This window comes from Penicillium pulvis (assembly GCF_028828015.1).
Source record: "Penicillium pulvis strain IBT 33274 chromosome Unknown contig_12_segment0_segment0, whole genome shotgun sequence".
Classification (NCBI taxonomy): Eukaryota; Fungi; Ascomycota; class Eurotiomycetes; order Eurotiales; family Aspergillaceae; genus Penicillium; species Penicillium pulvis.
Genome location: NW_026643072.1, coordinates 2,393,958 through 2,411,391, shown reverse-complemented (window position 1 = coordinate 2,411,391; position 17,434 = coordinate 2,393,958). Strand labels below are relative to the sequence as shown.

At 48.5% G+C, this 17,434-nt stretch overlaps 7 protein-coding genes across 7 annotated transcripts; 4 read left to right on the top strand and 3 right to left on the bottom strand.

The window, feature by feature from the left end:
• Window positions 1-268: 268 nt before the first annotated feature.
• On the bottom strand, window positions 269-4,122 carry N7503_002118 (bifunctional urea carboxylase/allophanate hydrolase; the record flags this gene model as incomplete). Its single annotated transcript, XM_057061665.1, has 3 exons — window positions 269-510; window positions 562-3,863; window positions 3,920-4,122. 3 exons carry the CDS (start codon window positions 4,120-4,122, stop codon window positions 269-271), a joined length of 3,747 nt encoding a protein of 1,248 aa, XP_056925627.1.
• A 364-nt stretch (window positions 4,123-4,486) lies between these two features.
• Window positions 4,487-5,299, top strand: N7503_002117 (uncharacterized protein; the record flags this gene model as incomplete). The annotated part of the gene is made up of 2 exons (XM_057061664.1): window positions 4,487-4,614; window positions 4,666-5,299. 2 exons carry the CDS (start codon window positions 4,487-4,489, stop codon window positions 5,297-5,299), a joined length of 762 nt encoding a protein of 253 aa, XP_056925626.1.
• Window positions 5,300-6,636: 1,337 nt separating this feature from the next.
• Window positions 6,637-8,129, top strand: N7503_002116 (uncharacterized protein; the record flags this gene model as incomplete). Its single annotated transcript, XM_057061663.1, has 2 exons — window positions 6,637-7,378; window positions 7,438-8,129. The coding sequence occupies 2 exons, from the start codon at window positions 6,637-6,639 to the stop codon at window positions 8,127-8,129; spliced, it is 1,434 nt and encodes a 477-aa protein (XP_056925625.1).
• Window positions 8,130-8,662: 533 nt separating this feature from the next.
• Window positions 8,663-10,357, bottom strand: N7503_002115 (cytochrome P450; the record flags this gene model as incomplete). Its single annotated transcript, XM_057061662.1, has 6 exons — window positions 8,663-8,670; window positions 8,722-9,019; window positions 9,088-9,267; window positions 9,326-9,944; window positions 10,019-10,114; window positions 10,161-10,357. 6 exons carry the CDS (start codon window positions 10,355-10,357, stop codon window positions 8,663-8,665), a joined length of 1,398 nt encoding a protein of 465 aa, XP_056925624.1.
• A 1,953-nt stretch (window positions 10,358-12,310) lies between these two features.
• On the bottom strand, window positions 12,311-13,775 carry N7503_002114 (tRNA (adenine-N(1)-)-methyltransferase; the record flags this gene model as incomplete). The annotated part of the gene is made up of 4 exons (XM_057061661.1): window positions 12,311-13,270; window positions 13,333-13,403; window positions 13,453-13,599; window positions 13,649-13,775. The coding sequence occupies 4 exons, from the start codon at window positions 13,773-13,775 to the stop codon at window positions 12,311-12,313; spliced, it is 1,305 nt and encodes a 434-aa protein (XP_056925623.1).
• A 220-nt stretch (window positions 13,776-13,995) lies between these two features.
• Window positions 13,996-15,033, top strand: N7503_002113 (putative Phosphoserine phosphatase; the record flags this gene model as incomplete). The annotated part of the gene is made up of 6 exons (XM_057061660.1): window positions 13,996-14,083; window positions 14,137-14,150; window positions 14,199-14,275; window positions 14,329-14,631; window positions 14,691-14,839; window positions 14,897-15,033. The coding sequence occupies 6 exons, from the start codon at window positions 13,996-13,998 to the stop codon at window positions 15,031-15,033; spliced, it is 768 nt and encodes a 255-aa protein (XP_056925622.1).
• A 384-nt stretch (window positions 15,034-15,417) lies between these two features.
• Window positions 15,418-17,183, top strand: N7503_002112 (metallophosphoesterase family protein; the record flags this gene model as incomplete). The annotated part of the gene is made up of 3 exons (XM_057061659.1): window positions 15,418-15,432; window positions 15,494-16,869; window positions 16,919-17,183. The coding sequence occupies 3 exons, from the start codon at window positions 15,418-15,420 to the stop codon at window positions 17,181-17,183; spliced, it is 1,656 nt and encodes a 551-aa protein (XP_056925621.1).
• Window positions 17,184-17,434: the final 251 nt, after the last annotated feature.

The following is a 17,434-nucleotide window of genomic DNA, read 5'->3' as shown; positions in this document are numbered from 1 at the left end:
GGCCGAAGGGCTTGAGGTTGCTCTTTGTTTTTGCCTGGCGATGGGCGTTCTTGATCATGTACTTTTTTGTTCCGCCGTGACTTTGATCAATCGTGAATAGAGCGTGGCTATGTTATTTCGTATTCCCTTGTAAATGTAATCTTTGCCTATGCTGATTAACTTACTATATTTTGGAACGGTAATGAACCTTCGAATACTATGTGGAAAATTGTATAGTGATGAGTAGAAAGAAGGGCAACAAGTTATAAAAATGTTGAGAACCGAGATTCTATGCCTTCGGTTTCCTGACCAGAACAACCGGATTCCCACTCTCAATAGTGTCTCCAGGCTTAACTAAGACCTTGATGACAGTCACCCCTGCAAATCGAGGCTCAGTGTGTACATTGATCTCCATCTTCATAGCCTCAAGAATGCATGTTACCGTATCTGACTCGAGTACATCGCCCTCTCGCACCGAAACCTTCCACACATTAGCATTAACAGGGGCCTCAATAGCCTCGACTGTAGGATCTGCGATATAATTAGTCCTAATGAACCCAAAAAGTAGACTCGAATCCATACCTTCAAGCAAAGATTTTATCTCATCCAAACTAGTTCCACCCGCTTGTTTTTCAGCCAACCACTCCTCAACCAACCGATCTTCCAACTCAGCCATCTTCTTCTGCGACACCGCCCGATCTTTATGAATAGCCTCAGCCTCCTCCGTAGTCCTCTTCAGAAGCTCATTATGTACGGCCATATCGAAGACTCCCTCCTCCATCTCAAACTTGTAATTTCCAGCCCTGAACAGCGCAAGTTTGCGATCGAAATCTTCTTCGCTGACTTCATAGAAACTTAGTGTATCCATATCTTCCAAAATCCATGGCTTCTCCGCACTAAATCCAGGTCTTGACCCAGAAATATCGAGTGTGGGGATAGTCATACCCAGAGGCATGTATCCTCCAGGACAATCAACAGGATAGATAGCAATAGACGTCCCACCCCATGAGACTGTTCCGGCGGGAGTATGCGTGCGACTTGGATTCATCTTTGGAGTCCGAATACGGTATCGTGGGTCTGTGGGTAGACTCTGTGGGAGAGCCATGAAGAAGCCGACGCCTATGATGACGGATTCCATTTTCAGGAACATGGATTTGAGTTGCGAGACTGTCATGCCATTGTTTTCTGCTGTGAATTTCAGAGGATCGGGAAGGTAGCTTGCGATTGATCTTTGATTCGCCATATAGCGCTCGATGGCTTCATCTAGCCTCTTGTTCTTGAATGTGAGGGGAAGCTTGAAGTGGCGGTTGGGAATCTTGACGGATCGCATATCTCCGAGGGATTGTTCTAGAGTGACCAGCTTGGCTATGAGCTCTGATCTTGGTATACGCAGACCATCGTAGAAGATGGCTAGGGAACTGCCGTGGCACATCATGTTGAGGATCGCCCCTCCGCTGGGCAGGTTTGCGGAGAGGGGACCGGTGTCTGACTTGAGGGCCCTGGCTAGCGCTGTTGATCGACATTTATAATTGAGGTCGGCGCGGCCGTCTCCGTATTCGACTAAGAGATAATCGTCTGCTCCACCTCGGTATGAGATTTGGGGTCGCGTTTGGATTTCTTCGAGGACTTGAAGTAAATCCTGTCCGGGTGCTGTGACCTCAGGCCCGACGGCGCTATCAAACTTCATGGCTTCATCCCAAGATCCGGTCTTGATGGCTAAAGCCACGCTATCGATGAAAGCAGCATTTTGTCGTCGGGATTGTAGGGCAGTTTCCAGAGACACACGATGGAACTTGACATGATCCCCAGACCGGAGCTGTCCAACTTTCCACATATCTGATTTCACAACCGTCAAACTGCATATGAACCCGCCAAAATCGGGACAGTCAACGGGGAAGATGACAGGTTCGTCACCGGTCCAGTTCAGCCCACCGAGCGGGTAACCATATTCGAGAATATTGCTCGGATGAGCACCTCCCTCACCTCCATCGGTGCGGCCGAAGCCTGGGCGAGGGCCGATCAGTCGGATTCCTCCGCGCGCGGCATTGTGGCTGATTTTCCAGGCTGTGGAAAATAGTGTTTCGATGCCTTCGGGAGATAAGAAGCCCGTTTCGTAGGGCCCAGACATGACTTGGATAGCCCATTGGCCAGTTCCGTACTGAGGACGTAGGTGTTGTGGAACACTTGTAGCAGGGGCGTTTACAATCTTGGTTGCTTCTACGATCTCCAAGAGATCGCCTGCACGTAGTGGTCTTCCCTGATACCCTCCGACATTTACCATGGGATTTGTAGACTTGCTTCCGAACCACTCAGCGATGTTGAGTAGTCCCCCAAAGATAGCGAGATAAACACGGCAGTGGGCTGCCATCTTTCCAACCTTAAGCCGCTGGCCTGCTTTGACATCAATGCGTGTCCAGAGCGGCATCTCTGTCCCATCAAGATCTGCTGGAATGAATGGACCGCATATTGAGATGACCGCATCGCTAAGAAACAGAAGCTCGGGCCCGGTGAGGGTAATTTCCAGACCCTCAGTGCCAACCTGGTTACCAACGAGAAGGTTCGCAGTCTGAAATGCGATAGGATCCATTGGCCCTGCATGGCCAAATCCATGCCCAACTGTTGGGCGTCCTGGAAAGTCCTGGACCAATGTATAAGAGCCACCGGAGATGACATCGATAGCGTTAGGAGTATAGCTGAAGTTTTCCAAGAACTTTGTGATAGTGTTGCCCTCTTTGAATGTTTCATTGTTGATGATGGCTAGAAGGAAGCCAAGGTTTATCGGAGGGCCACAAAGGGAGCTCTTGCGCAAAATTTCTTCCATCCCTGCAATTGCATCTGGTCGTGTCTGGCCATGATACATGACCTTTGCAAGCAAAGGATCATAAGATGCACTGACCACTGTTCCAGCTCTTACCCAAGTATCGATCCGTGTTCCACCGGGAGTATGCCATGATACTTCTTGTAGAAGGCCAGGACTTGGAGCATAGTTCCTCACTGGATTCTCTGCATAAACACGGGCTTCAATTGCATGCCCTTGAGGGTCAAGACATTCGGATTGCAGAGCCTCTAGGTCTTCAAATTTGAGTCCACCCTTTCCAGAGAGCTCCTGGTCCGCTTGGCGCAACATGAGTTCTACCAAGTCCACATTGTAACACATCTCCGTGATACCATGCTCGACTTGAAGACGTGTGTTCATTTCAAGAAAGAAGAAGTCACCAGTGTGATCATCAACAAGATACTCCACGGTTCCCGCTGATCCATATTTGATACTCTCAGCAAGGCGTACGGCACACTCGGTCAGTTTCTCTCGAAGCTCAGGATATCTTTGCTCCACAAATGGACTCGGACACTCCTCAATAACTTTCTGGTGTCGTCGCTGGATAGAACACTCTCTTTCGCCAATACTGATTGCTTTTCCTTGACCGTTTCCAAAGACCTGAACTTCAATATGATGGCTGTCCGGGTAGTATTTCTCTAGGAATACGCCCGCATTTTTGAATAACGATGAAGCTCGCGACTGTACCGTTCGGAAATTATCTTTGAGCTCCGCTTCATTGTGGCATGTCAAAAGCCCCATTCCTCCTCCGCCAGCGGTCGCTTTCAACATGACCGGATAACCAAGGCTTGCTGCCGCAGCTGTAGCTGCTTCCTCTGTGTCAACGAGACCCTTTGTCCCCGGGACCACTGGCACACCTGCGGCGAGAGCCAGCTCGCGAGCAGTATGCTTCAAACCAAAAGATTCGATTGCTTCCGGAGAGGGACCGACAAAGACCAGCTCGGCTAGAGCAGCCGACCGAGCAAAGGCTGTGTTCTCTGAAAGGAATCCATAACCAGGAATAATCGCCTGAGCATCGTGTTCCTTAGCTATCTCTATAATTTGGTCGCTGCAGATAAAAGAGATCAGCAACGGGCATATAACCTCCATTTAGATAAGTATTACCCGTCTAGATATGCTGCTCTTGCTTCACCATCTAGCAGAATAGCATGATCGGCCGCCCTCACATGCTCAGACTCCGAGTCCGGTTCTGTATAGACGGAAATAGTTCGAATGCCTAGTTTCTGTGCAGCTTTGATAAGTCGACAAGCGATCTCGCCTCTGTTAGCTACAAGGACTGTCTTCAAACATTCCATAGTATATTCCATAATGTATGAATGATTAAACCAGAGTTAATAATGAATCAATAATCACCAGGGGATAGCTGATTATACTAAATAGACTCAAATTTGGGGTCACCCCACTCTTGTACCAACCTTGTTCCCCCGAGGTTGGAGAAGAGCGGGGTCTCATAGATAATTGGAGTCGTGACGATCGTTCCTTCCCTGTATCATATATCTGCAGAACACTTTGTAGTTTCTCGTTCTCTTTACCGGCATTGACACAAGATAATCGTTGATCCGCTCGAATTACCTGCTTTATTAGCCCATAATCGGCAGTCATTCGTCAGTGCCGCAGCCCTAATAACGAACTGGAATGTATTGACAAGATGGCTAGGGCAGCTTCTCCAATATGGCTCCATCCCAGAGGAAAGCGCTTATCAATGTTGATATGGGCGAGGGATATGGCAATTTTGTCTGCGGTCCAGACAAAGAACTACTACCCATGATCGACCAAGCGAACGTGGCATGTGGTTTTCAGTAAGTCTAACTCAAGCGAGAACGTCGATGTTTCGCTAAAATAATTTCCAGCGCCGGTGATCCCTTGATAATGGCAGAGACGGTCGCTCTTTGCAAATCACATGGTGTCAAAATCGGCGCCCACCCTGGACTACCTGACGTCCAAGGTTTCGGTCGTCGAGAAATCAAGATGACTCCAGAAGAGCACACCGCCAATGTAGTATACCAAATCGGGGCTTTACAAGCATTCCTTGATCGGGAAGGAGTGGAAATGCACCACGTCAAGCCACATGGAATTTTATATGGCATGATGATCCGCGATATTGAGGTTGCAAGAGCTGTGTGGGCAGCCGTGCCGAAGGGGATGCGCGTCTTTGGTCTCCCGGGAACTAACATGGAGAAGGCTGCAAAGGAGGCGGGCCTGGAGTTCTGGGCTGAGTATTTCGGAGACGTCAAGTATCATGCTGATGGGACTTTGAGGATTGATCGGAAGAAGCAGCCGTGGAGGATTGAAGATGTCAAGGCACATGTCGATGGGCAATTGCGTCATAGTCAGGTTGTGGCGGTCACTGGAGAGACAGTAACGCTTGAAGTGGGTGACAGTCCTATTACTATTTGTTGTCATTCGGACTCGCCTGGTTGTGTTGAGATTGTGAAGGCTGCGAGGGAAGTGGCGGACCAATTCAACAGGGAGCGAGGGCTTTAAAACTGCTTTTGTACTGAGTTTGATGTGGCTTGGGAAGGGAATGCAGTCACGTAGTTTGATGTGTTATATGACGAAGCGAAAATGGGGTACAAGTTTTGCATGGACAGTACTTAGACATCCACTCGGTGAATCAAATTATGACATGCCTGACACACCCCATCCCCATCTCTCCGTTGCCTTCTTTTCCATCGAGGCTTGCGCTCAAGGATACGTGCAACAGCTCGCAAGTTTCGAGTCCGGTATCTCCTAACCTCGGGATGGTCTTGGAAGTACCTCAAGTACTCTCCATTGTAACGACAGACCTCGGTGCTGAATCCATCGTAGTAAAATTCGCTGAGAAACCTTGTGTTGCCAAATGATATGGTCCACAGCCGTGGTCCTGAATGTTCTGAAATTGAATAGTTCGGCTTGTGACGCTATAGACAAGTCAGAATTACCCTGTGTAGACTCATGATACGTACACTCATCAGGCCCATTGACGGAGTACACAACGGGATGCCAGGCTTTTCACTGGAGATTTTATGATGCCCACAACGCTTGTTACTAGCAAGTTGATTCTCTCTTTTGCCAGATATTGCTCCATGTAATGAATTTTGCCGCGTTTTGCTGTCTTCCTTGGGACGCGTCCTATTTGCAATAGGGTTTAGTATGGCTTGTAACCAATTGTGTGTATCACTTTTGTGATTGAGAGTAGTGGTGTTCATCTTAACAAAAACATGCTAGGATTGAAACCTTTGATAGGGAAAATTCGATACTATATACCACTTAAAGCGCGAAGAAACTCATGGTCACGCGTGTCGGCCCAGTTTTGAATTGGAATGCGAACAGCATATCCGCTTCATTAGTGAAACAAGGCAGCCGGGGATAAGCATTCGCGGTGCATATGTACCGGACAATGCCTGGCAACTCTTGGCTTTCCCTTTCCATTTTAATGCTCGCCCCTTGCCGCCTTTTAATCTCGACCTGGGCGTCCTGATACGCTCCCTGAATCTAGCCTGAGAGCCGGAGTGACACCACCTCAATAAAATGTAACATGCTAGCTCGCTCGGTTGCGACGGACTGGGCCCTGGAGGTGCTCTTCATGGCAGCTGCAGAAATTCACTTTCCAACTCCAATTTTAGGTATAATAATGCTGCGATCATTCAGCAACTCAGTGGACCAAGACAGCAAAACATGACAACTTCTTCAAATTTGGCATCGTTGTTCAATTAATGAGCAAGCCCTAAAGCGTATCGCACATAGCGTAGACCCCGAACCCTTAAACAATGAGTCTCCCCGCCATCTGACCCCACATTATCTCAAACTTCAGTTCTTCTGATTCCTAGCCCCTCAGGCAAATGGCATGGTCATTTCCACCAGAGATAACTGGCCATATTGTATCACTTCTTGCCAATCCGTTGACCCACATAAACAGCAAGCTCGAATTGGCTCAATATGCTTCAGTGAATCGCGACTGGCAGGCCAGTGTCGAAGAGCGAAGCTGGGCGACACTACGAGTCAAGACAGGAACTCCGTTGGATCTAGATCAATTTGAAAAATTGACAAACGATCCACGACGACAGTCATATATCAGGAACATCGAGTTGATCGTGGGGCTAGAACCTTATGATGAAGCTGCCCGAGCTCAATTCGAGACAGAATCTGAGCATGAGCGCAATGATCAGATTTTCTCCGAAGCAATCCGCTCATTCCTTCATATCATCGTGAAGTGGCAAGCCAATAAGCCGGGGACTTCACTGCCAGGGATCTCGCTTTCCATTCGAGCCCAGTCCCCTAGCGATCTGGTCGCTAGCTCAAATAGACTCAGGCGAAAAAAGGCCGCCCGTGCCGAGCGGATTAAAGATATTTTAAACCGCAGGTTTGAGAAAAACTATCTTCGGCTTGATGCATTTGAGACTCAGGTAGAGCCACTCGGGATTGTGCATACTCTCACAATAGAGGCGTTATCCGATAGACGGCAGATCGAGGCGGCTACTTGCGCTCGTCTTGCCTCTCAATTCCCTTGCCTACATACACTCAACTTGTCATTGAATGACACCTGCAAACGCGATAAGAGCCTAAGAAAACGCAACCGTGACGGTATGCTCCAACTACGGGCTTATATACTGTTTTTCTTTGCATACTAATGGACTTTTTAGAACTCGCTGCTCATATTCACCTTTTGCCGTCGAGCATAAAAACCTTCAACTTCACTTTTGACAATGAACCACCTCAGGATCACAACTTCTCCCCAGATAACATCACAGACCAAGGCATGGATGCTCTCAGCTCGCAACTACATGTATTCTCTCAACAATTAGAGAAACTCGGTCTTTACGGGATCACAATTGGAAATGGGCTTTTCTGGCAACCGGGATCAAGCGACAAGCGTCCATCATGGCCCAATCTGACAACCATCGATATTCAATACACACCCTCAACTCCGTCCGGGAAATGGCTCTTTGTTGATCGCTCTGACCGCGATGAGTATGATCACTATGGTTCTTCAGATTCCGATCCACATAATGAATTTCCGGAGTACGTGAGAACAGTACTCGAAGATCGCAGCGGCAAGCCTTTCAGAGAAGTCAGTGTACCGGGTCTCTTCAATGAATTGTATATGGCTGTGGGTCAGGCAGCGTTATGTATGCCAAAATTGGAATTCCTAAGCATGGAAACGGAGTCAGGAAGAGGCCATCATCGGTTCAGATATTCCTCGGAAGACGAGGCATACGCAAACTGGTCTGACCTTCTCGGATTCCAGCCTGAAGAAAGGGTTCTGAACTTGTGGAAGCAAGTGGCTTCCAGACATACCGGTGGAGATCTCACAGTCAATGTGTGCAATGATTAAGAAGGCAAGGACCTGGATACTCTAGCTCCTGACTTTCAGGAATCTACTCACTGAGCTTGAACCTGTGCGCCTTCACAAAAGTGGCGACCGCTAGAATAGGGAAAAACCACCTGGCTGGGAAAATCCGGTACGAATAGACATTTGTAAGTACTGAGGGATGTGATCTATCTCCCAAGGGAGAAAATAAAACTGTGCGGCACAACTCCTCGCGAAGACAAGATCATGAAAGGGCTCTTATGTGAATAAGAAATTGCACAAACAGGAGTGCATATCCAGGTACCTACTCGGTCACATTATACCATAATGAAGCAGACTGCCAAGTTTACTACTCCTTATACCGCGCGAAAAATTCCTTCGCCTTTTCCAAATCTCCTTGAATAACATTGATCCGCTGTTCGGAGCGAGGCACAAATCGCACGGGAAATTTATGAGGCGCAATAAGAACTCCATCAGTAAACGCCGTGCGTATACTCATGTCAACTGGCTCAGAGCTAACCGGCAAAATATCAAAAAGCCAAGCCATTTTGGCTATATTAAGAAGCTGGAAAATGTTAGCATACGTGAAAGAGCTGTATTTCTTTTGGCAGGGTACCTACCACTGAATTTTCGGCTAGCCGTTGACCAGGACAGACACGACGACCTGCTCCAAAATTGTATGTTATTCTGCGATGATCGTCTGAATCATCCTGGTCCTTGCAGCCAAATTTGTTGCCCATGAAGCGCTCCGGCATAAATTTTTCCGGCTCGTCATATTCGCTTTCATTCATATGAATGGCCCAAGCGTTTATGAAGACAATCGTTCCCTTGGGCAACACATAGCCCTCGTAGGTGTCGTCCTGGGTTAACATGTGAGGAACGGCAGCGGGTGCAACTGGACGCCATCGTAGAACCTTTGAAACCGCAAATCAGTTTAGCCCGTGTTAACACCAGTAGGTTGTCAGGACGAATGAGTGCTTACCTCGTTCATACATGCCCGTGTGTATTTCAACTGATCCAGGTCATCGAAGTTTGGCGATCTATCAGTGCCACACACACGGTCAAGTTCTGTTTGCAGGGTCTTCAAGGATTCTGGGTGTTGAGTCATAGCAAGAACGAAAGTAAGTAATGCGGCTGAAGTGGTATCCGATCCAGCTTCCATCTATTTGACCTGTTAGTAAGACAAGCAATAAAATTCTTGCAAAATCAGCAATATTTACCGAAGTGCCTCCCAGATAAGCAATTTGCGCATCATTGAGGCCATTTCTCTCTTGATCGTCGAGAAGCTTCTCAATGAAGCAAGGCTCTAAGTCATGCTTGCTGCGTCGTTCCTTTGTCTCCTTCACGAGGTTGAAATAAAGAGAGCTTTGTATCTGTCGAATCTCCTTTGCTTCTGTTTTCCAAGGACTGAGAAACTCAGGCAGTCTTCTCAAGAACGGGAAAGCATCCACAGGTGGCGTGGCACCAGGTTCCAAAATCCGACTAAAGCGATACTGTGAATTATATAGATTCTGCACTTTGGGTGACTGGAAGCTCTCGCCTCTCTGGCTGTAGACTGATGCTAGAATTACAGAGGTGGAATAGCGCCGAATGTGATCGTAGTAGCCCTCGGGGTCGTCGAGCAGGTGAGACATTGTTTGCGTAGCTTCGGCTAGTTGGATTGGATGCAATGCATCGATAGCGTTGATATTCAATAAGCCTTGCATGGCTTTTCTCATTAATCTCCATGTGGGACCGTACTGGGCTAGCAGCATATGGATATTATCGGGGCAGATGATCTGTTGGCCGGCATATTGTTCGGGGCGACCGGAGTATATTCCCCCGCGTTTGTCGAAGAGTCTGTCATCCATGGACGCTGTAAGGACTTGCGCAATTCTTTTCCCTCGTCCCATCTCAAATCCAGTGGAACTTACTCTTTAACGTGACGGTAGTCACTCAGAACCACGGCGTTCTGAGGGCCTATCTTGAACCCGACGATGCTGCCATATTTCTTGGACCATTCTGTCTGCCTATAGCTTGTTAGTACGGATATCAAATACGGTTAATAAAGCATACCTTAGATAAAACTTCTTTAGGGGCAGCTGGTGAAGATTGCCAATGATAGGAAGTCCTTTAGGACCAGGGGGGAAATTTCTTGGTCGGCGACTTTGAATCGCATACTGTATTAGGAAGATGGCAAAGGACAACGCAATAACCCCAAGGATAGAACCACTGTGACCAATCATGTAAAGCGGTATATCTACCAGAGCCATAGCTGGCGCCGCAACGTAAGGAAAATATTGTGCGAGTGAACTTTTGGTGGCAGTGGATCTCCATTGAAGGTCTTGATTTAGCAAGGCCTTAGCGTGAGCACTCGTGTCCTCGTGACGATGCCTCCGCCTATCTTCGTTTAATTTTGCACCAATACGTATCTCACTGCAGGGCCCACTGTTTCGGTCGAATAATGGTGTTCAAAGCTTCAGATGTCCTCAACGGATATGCAGCTAGAAGGTGGATAACCCGTTTCAACCTATCCCCGGCTTTGAAATGGGGTCAAATGTACCCTTAGCGACCGGGGGAAACAAGTCCTAGCGTCGTGGCTAGCAGACCATTCGCCGAGGGGCTAGATTGACGTATGGGCCGTAGCATGTATTTAGCGGGCTTCAGGTTGTACGGTCAACAATTAGCACATGGATTAGAAGGCGCCTGAAATGAGACAGATGATGAAGAAACTTTCGTTATCCTTAGCAACTGTTCATAGCTTTCAACCCTTATCACTTGTCTAGGTTTCCGCATCAAGTCATTGTCCAGGATTAGCGATTCAGTTGCGGAATTTGCGCCCTAAAGGTCCTCCACAGTTCAGACAAGCATTTCCGTCGGCTGTATCCTAAAATCTTTGCTCCACGCGATAATTGCCTATAGCGGTGATATGATGTTCTGATCAAGAGTCAAAAGCCGCATTGGTAATAGCGTCTTTTGAAAGCACGTGTCAAATGCACGCATTCACCATCTTCCTGTGAAAGAGCACCTTGGGCGTCACCATCAACCACAATTTATCAAACTGACTCGGTATACATTTTCGGTTCCAAGGCCGCGAAGGACAGTGTTATGATCGAGCACCACAAATATTATTTGACCCCATTCGGAGTCGACTTTAGCGTAGTGTGGCAATCATCGTCCAGGAATTGCTGCTGTGCATGTTTCCCGGATATTATATTCAAGTCGGCTGGTTAGGTCAACATGCAAGAAAATGGTTCGTTTCAGCCTGGATTCACTACACAGGCATTTCAATCTTAAGCGAGAGAAGGTATCGGCTTGGGTGCCATTTCTTGCTCACCTTCACATTCAAGAGTACCCTAGCGTTAACAAGTATTACCTGATATGTACTCGACAACCTGGGAACATTATTGCTCTGAATTGCGACCACTGCGCATTCCTTCATGCTGTCCGCGAGGGGCCCAAATAAGTCACCTCGAGCTGATTGCTTTTTGATCACTCGGTCCTTGGGAAGGCTTAGCATCTAGTTTTATTTTCTGGATCCGCTGTTCTTAATCTCGAACTGTTTCGGACTCCGGATCCAGGTCATAGATCTTGAAATGAGGAATGTTCGACAGGCTGATCGAGAAGGAGCCCTGATCCAACAGTAGTATAAGGACAGCAGACGTTGGCCATTCTTGGAGCATTCCGCTCTGCTTGTTCTCAAATCCAAGCTACGCTGCACCGAGACAATCTAGTTAATTTCACCTCGCTTACAATGTGAGGTCAAATGACTGGGTGGTAAGAATCGCATTTTGAACTGTGGAGCTTAAACTTTGTATCTTCTGAAACGTAACATAAATGAATATGATCACCTTGACTGGGTGTCAGACTCATGTAGCCTGTGGTCAATCAACAATCTATGCATGTGTATTTCAAGCCAAGAGACCAGAAAAACACACAAGCTCTTTAGAGAGGCCTTCGATACGAAGTACTTATGCAAACGTACTCTGCGTACATGCAGGCGCACCTATGCTTGCACGTATGTTACAATACCTCTGGGAAATGCGACGTGATAAGATTAACCTTGTAGCAGGCCCCTCACTAGCCTTTCTGGTGCCAATCTCGACTATTTCAAGGGACATTCCAAGATATATTCAATATGCTTTTTCTATAGTACATTTGTATTGAGGGTATGTAGTTTACAGGTGAGATCTATATAGTTACATGATGGGGATATCAGATACCTCTCAAGGGTGATCTTCAATGCGACGCCAGACTCCCACAAATCCGCCACCCATAGTGCGCAGTCCAACCTTTGGCCGACACACCATTACGGCGTTCGATTCATCAAATGCGGCGCTCGGGGCTGCAGGCTCCACACTGGCGATTGGTTCGGAGTCCGATGCCTCATCCTCAACAGGAACAGCTTCCTCGCCTTCAGTAGCTGATTCCCATGTTGAGGGATCAGATCCAGATTTTTTGACAGCGAGACGGACATCCCAGTTCCGGCCACTAGTCAGTCCAGATCCAAGCTCAACAACTCGGTCCAAAACAAAAGGCCGGTTCATCTTCTGGATCATCCGCACGCAATCGCCAATCTGCGTGATGCTAGGCGCAAAGACAATCAGCTTGCCATCGCGGTGAATAATATCCTTAACCAATGGGATACGCTCATGGGCAGATGGCATGTCCAAAATGGCATATGTCAGGAATGGCTTGACCGGCTCGGCCGGCTTGGTGCGTTGGGCGATTTGCGCTTTGATCCATTCTTCCACTGCGCCGACGTAGAAATCAACGGTGCCAGAGTAAATTCCGCGACGGAAACCTAGAACGTTCTTTTCGGCGAGTTTGGCGAATTTGGATGAAACATCCACCGTGTGAATGATGGCGCCACGCTCTGTCCGCCACGCATCCCATTCCTTTTTTGATGGATCGGTCTCTGTAGAGGTTTGCGGTTCCAGTTCTGGTGTACCTTTCTCCGTTGGGCTTCTATTTCGGCCCGCTACGTATTGTATTTGTGAACCGGCTGGACGAGGCGGCGGTGTCGTGTTTGCGGCGTGGAGGGCACGTGCCAGGTGCAATGTCAAGGATCCATGACCAGTTCCGGATTCGAGGATTTCGATCGGGGGTTGATTATCGTTTGTGGCGGTCGGATTCGTATGGATATCGAGGAGGGAGACGATCAGGTTGGCATCATGGGCGTAGATCTGCGATTATTAGCTACTGCCTATCTGCATTGAATTCTGGCTCCCCCTAGGGATGTGCATACCGGTGTCACCAAGCGAGGAGTCAAAGTGACATATTCCTCAAGAGTTGGAAGGCTCAGTCGAACGTCTGGACCTGCTGGGTGTTAATTGCATTATTTAAGATAATTCGCGATGCCTCTTACCCTTGTGTGCCTGGACTGCGTCCCATACTCGACTGCCAATAGCACGATCGTGTTCCAGATGTCCCCGCCGAAGACTGGTCTTGCCTCCTTTCTTCAATGGCTTTGTCAATGTGGGCTGTTTGGTGTGTAATAAGACCTGGTCACCCTCTGCGCGTTGTTAGCGGAGGTCCGCTTCTCTAAAGGGGAAATCCCGTACCTTTAATAATCGAAAAGTCCGTATCGATTGATCGAACTCGAGTCGCACTAGGACTCGGCGGAGGTATAGAAACTACCGGGCTGGGATTTCCCAGCAATCGCTGTACCGACCGCAGTAGACGAGCCATGTTGGAGCTAAAAATGCCATGAATCTCCAAATCCACTTTTCTTTGGCCCTTGGTGCCCCACTTGTCCCCGGGCTGGTTCACCCCTCGTTCACCGGGGAACTTTTGGTCTTTTCTCTTCGACTTACCAATTGCTGTACCTGTTTATCCACGATAGAAAAAAGACCGAAGATCATAGTGATCTCCTATATCTTTACCATTTCCAAACTTCCAGTCTATCACAATGGGCTCCGTCGCGCTTCCTTACATGGAGACCAAGCCTAAGGCCATCTTCTTCACCGATTTCGATGGCACAATCACCGTTGACGACAGTGAGTTACTGGGGATATCCCATGTTTCAAGGCTTTTACTAATGGACCTATAGGCAATGATTTCATGGTTCGTCAAGCGCACTCCTCTCTCAACCTCCAAGACTAAATATGGTAGATCGACAACCTGGGCTTCGGCGCCGACCGCAGACGTGTGTTGAACAAGCAGGTCCTCGAGGAGACTCTGAGTTTCCGGTGAGATCTATTGGCATCGACTGAGCGAACACATTCTGACTGAACTGGTTCAGTGACGCCTTCCGTGAGATGCTCGCAAGCATCAAGACCCCCTACGACGAGTGCATCGACATTTTGCTGAAGAACATGAAGCTGGACCCATACTTCGAGGAGTTCTACTATTGGGCTCAGGAGAACAATGTCCCCATTGTCATTCTGTCCTCTGGTATGCGCCCGATCATTGCTGCCCTGCTCGAGAAGTTCCTGGGCCACAAGCCCCGTAGCCATCTTACCATCATCTCCAACGAGGTGACTGGCCGTGATGGCAAGGATATCAACAGTGAGGGTGGCTGGGAGATCGTTTACCACGACGAGAGGTAGGGCCTGTGATCCTTGGTTTTGATATATCAGTATACTTACGTTTGCGCTTGTTTAGTCACTTTGGCCATGACAAGTCCCTTGAGATCAAGCCTTACGCCGCCTTGCCCGATGGAGAGCGCCCGGTTCTTCTATACGCTGGCGACGGTGTATCCGATCTGTCGGCTGCTGCAGAGACCAACCTCTTGTTCGCGAAGGAGGGTAAAGGTAGCCCAGCCACCCATGTCCCAGTCTGTTTCGAACGAGTCACTAACTTGGACCTAGATCTGGTTACTTTCTGTCAGCGCCGCGGAATGCCATACACCACCTTCCAGAATTGGTCCACAATCTTAGCGACCACGAAAGATATCCTGGCCGGCAAGGTGTCGCCCAGCGATGTGGCAAAGCAGAGCACTGCGTAAAGATTGAATATAGAATGGTCTAGATTGTTGGTTATTTCAGGCAGGTCCTATACGACCACCGAATTGTTATTTAGAACCCACAGCAACGATAGAAATGAAAGAACATGATCAAAGCGGAGAATAAACTACTAGTGGAATCGTCAGGAGTAAGTGACCGCCTTGCGGGTCCAAGCGTCGAGTCGCTTTCCCCCCAAAAACAATCGGGAAACTCACTTGATTTCCTCCCATCTTTTAATTTCTATGACTTGGCTTGAATGAGTTGACTCCAATCTGTTGGTCTTCTCTTGGCCTAATTCACATCTTTCCTGACCATTCTGGGGGGCATCATGCGACACTGCGCATCCCGACTCTTTTCCAAATCCTTGCCAGGGTGATATCAGCATCATGGCTCGCCGGATCGTATGAACATCTGTCTGAACCCCCTTAAGATCCATAAAAGCTGACTTGATTCATTACACAGGTGCGAGCGGGCTTACAGCTCGGTGTACTCACTGCATTTATCCTCCTTGTCGTTCTGTTTCTCGACAGTCAATTCAGCGTCCTTCCTACCTCCATCCATGGCCACCTTCCGATGCACTACCCCGGCTTCGTGATCACCGATGTAACAGTCACCACATGCTCCGCGCTCAATCCCTTCTCAAGTTGCAACCTTGATCCGGACGCCTGGCACCGTATCGACAAAGACCTGTACTTGCGCTCGGGCTGGACCTCGAAGGCCTATGTCCAATTCCAACGAAAGAAAGAGGAGGACCTGGGTCCAGATGACAAGGTTGTCATTGATTTGAAGATTGGTCGCGTTACACCCCCCGCCGAAGACACAGGGAAAGGCGAAGCGGAAGTTTGGGAAGCCCGTCCTGGTGGGATCTGGCTGAAACGAACAGCCTCCCGTCATGCCAGTGACTCCGGTCAGGCCGTTACCTATGTCGATGTCCTTTTCGGTGCCGACGCCGTGGATCCTCGTCCTAACTGGGAAATAAAGGACATGCCTTTGTTGCTGGATGGTTGGACTGAGAAGCTGGAGACTCGGCTGAGCATTCGACGTGGCAACCCGACCAAAAAGTCAAAGCCTGTCCCCAGAATCAATGAAAATGGGAAATTCAAGGTCATGCAGCTGGCGGATGTTCACCTGAGTACGGGAACGGGACACTGTCGAGACCCTATTCCGGCCGAGTCTGTGCCTGGACAAAAATGCGAGGCCGACCCACGAACCTTGGAGTTCATTGAGCGACTTCTAGATGAAGAGAAGCCGGACATGGTCATTCTCTCAGGTGATCAGGTCAATGGTGAGACCGCCCCTGATGCCCAAAGTGCTGTCTTCAAGTCTGTGAAACTTCTTGTCGACCGCAAAATTCCCTACGCAGCCATTTTTGGCAACCATGACGACGAAGGCGATCTCAACCGCGAACAGCTCATGGCTCTCTACGAAAATCTCCCATACTCTCTTTCAACCGCCGGCCCCGAAGACATTGATGGGGTCGGCAACTATATTGTCGAAGTCCTCGACCGCGGCACGGGCACACACTCTGCCCTTACATTCTACCTTCTCGACACTCATTCCTACTCCCCCGATGAACGCCAGTTCCGGGGCTACGATTGGATCAAGCCTAGTCAAATTCGCTGGTTCAAAAACACCGCTCAAAGCCTGAGGAGAAAACATAAGGAGTATACTCATATACATATGAACATGGCATTCGTTCACATCCCATTGCCCGAGTACAGGAGTTCCGGCAAGTATTTCCAAGGTTCCTGGGACGAAGCTCCAACAGCGCCAGGATTCAATTCCGGATTCAAGTCTGCCCTTGAAGAAGAGGGCGTTCTGTTCGTCAGCTGTGGACAGTAAGTACTCCGAGAAACTTCCTTTGGGCAATAACTAATCTATATCTAGCGACCATGTCAATGACTACTGTATGCTCGATCAAGACGAGAGCAACCAACCCTCTCTGTGGATGTGCTATGGAGGTGGTGCCGGTCTGGGAGGTTACGGTGGCTACAACGACTACGTCCGCCGTGTCCGTTTCTTCGACTTCGACATGGGTCCCGGTCGTGTAACGACCTACAAACGCCTCGAATGGGGTCAAACCGAGGCCAGAATCGATGAGATGATGATTGTCGACGGTGGTGCCGTTAAAGGCCCGAACGAAGCATCTTAACGAGGCTCTGATCTTCTGTTTACACATTACACTTTTTCTCCTACTCTTCTTGAATGCAAGAGCGAACTCCCTCTGCTCTTGTCACTTATTTGGGTCGTCTTTATTTTTCTTCTATCATTGTACATATAGCGTGTCCCTTTGCCTGCAAAAGGTTGGCGTCCATAGGGTGCCTACCTCTTATCGAATATCCCATCATCTCTTTTCTTTACTCAAAACTTATTACATGGTAACATTATGTGACCTTTTACATG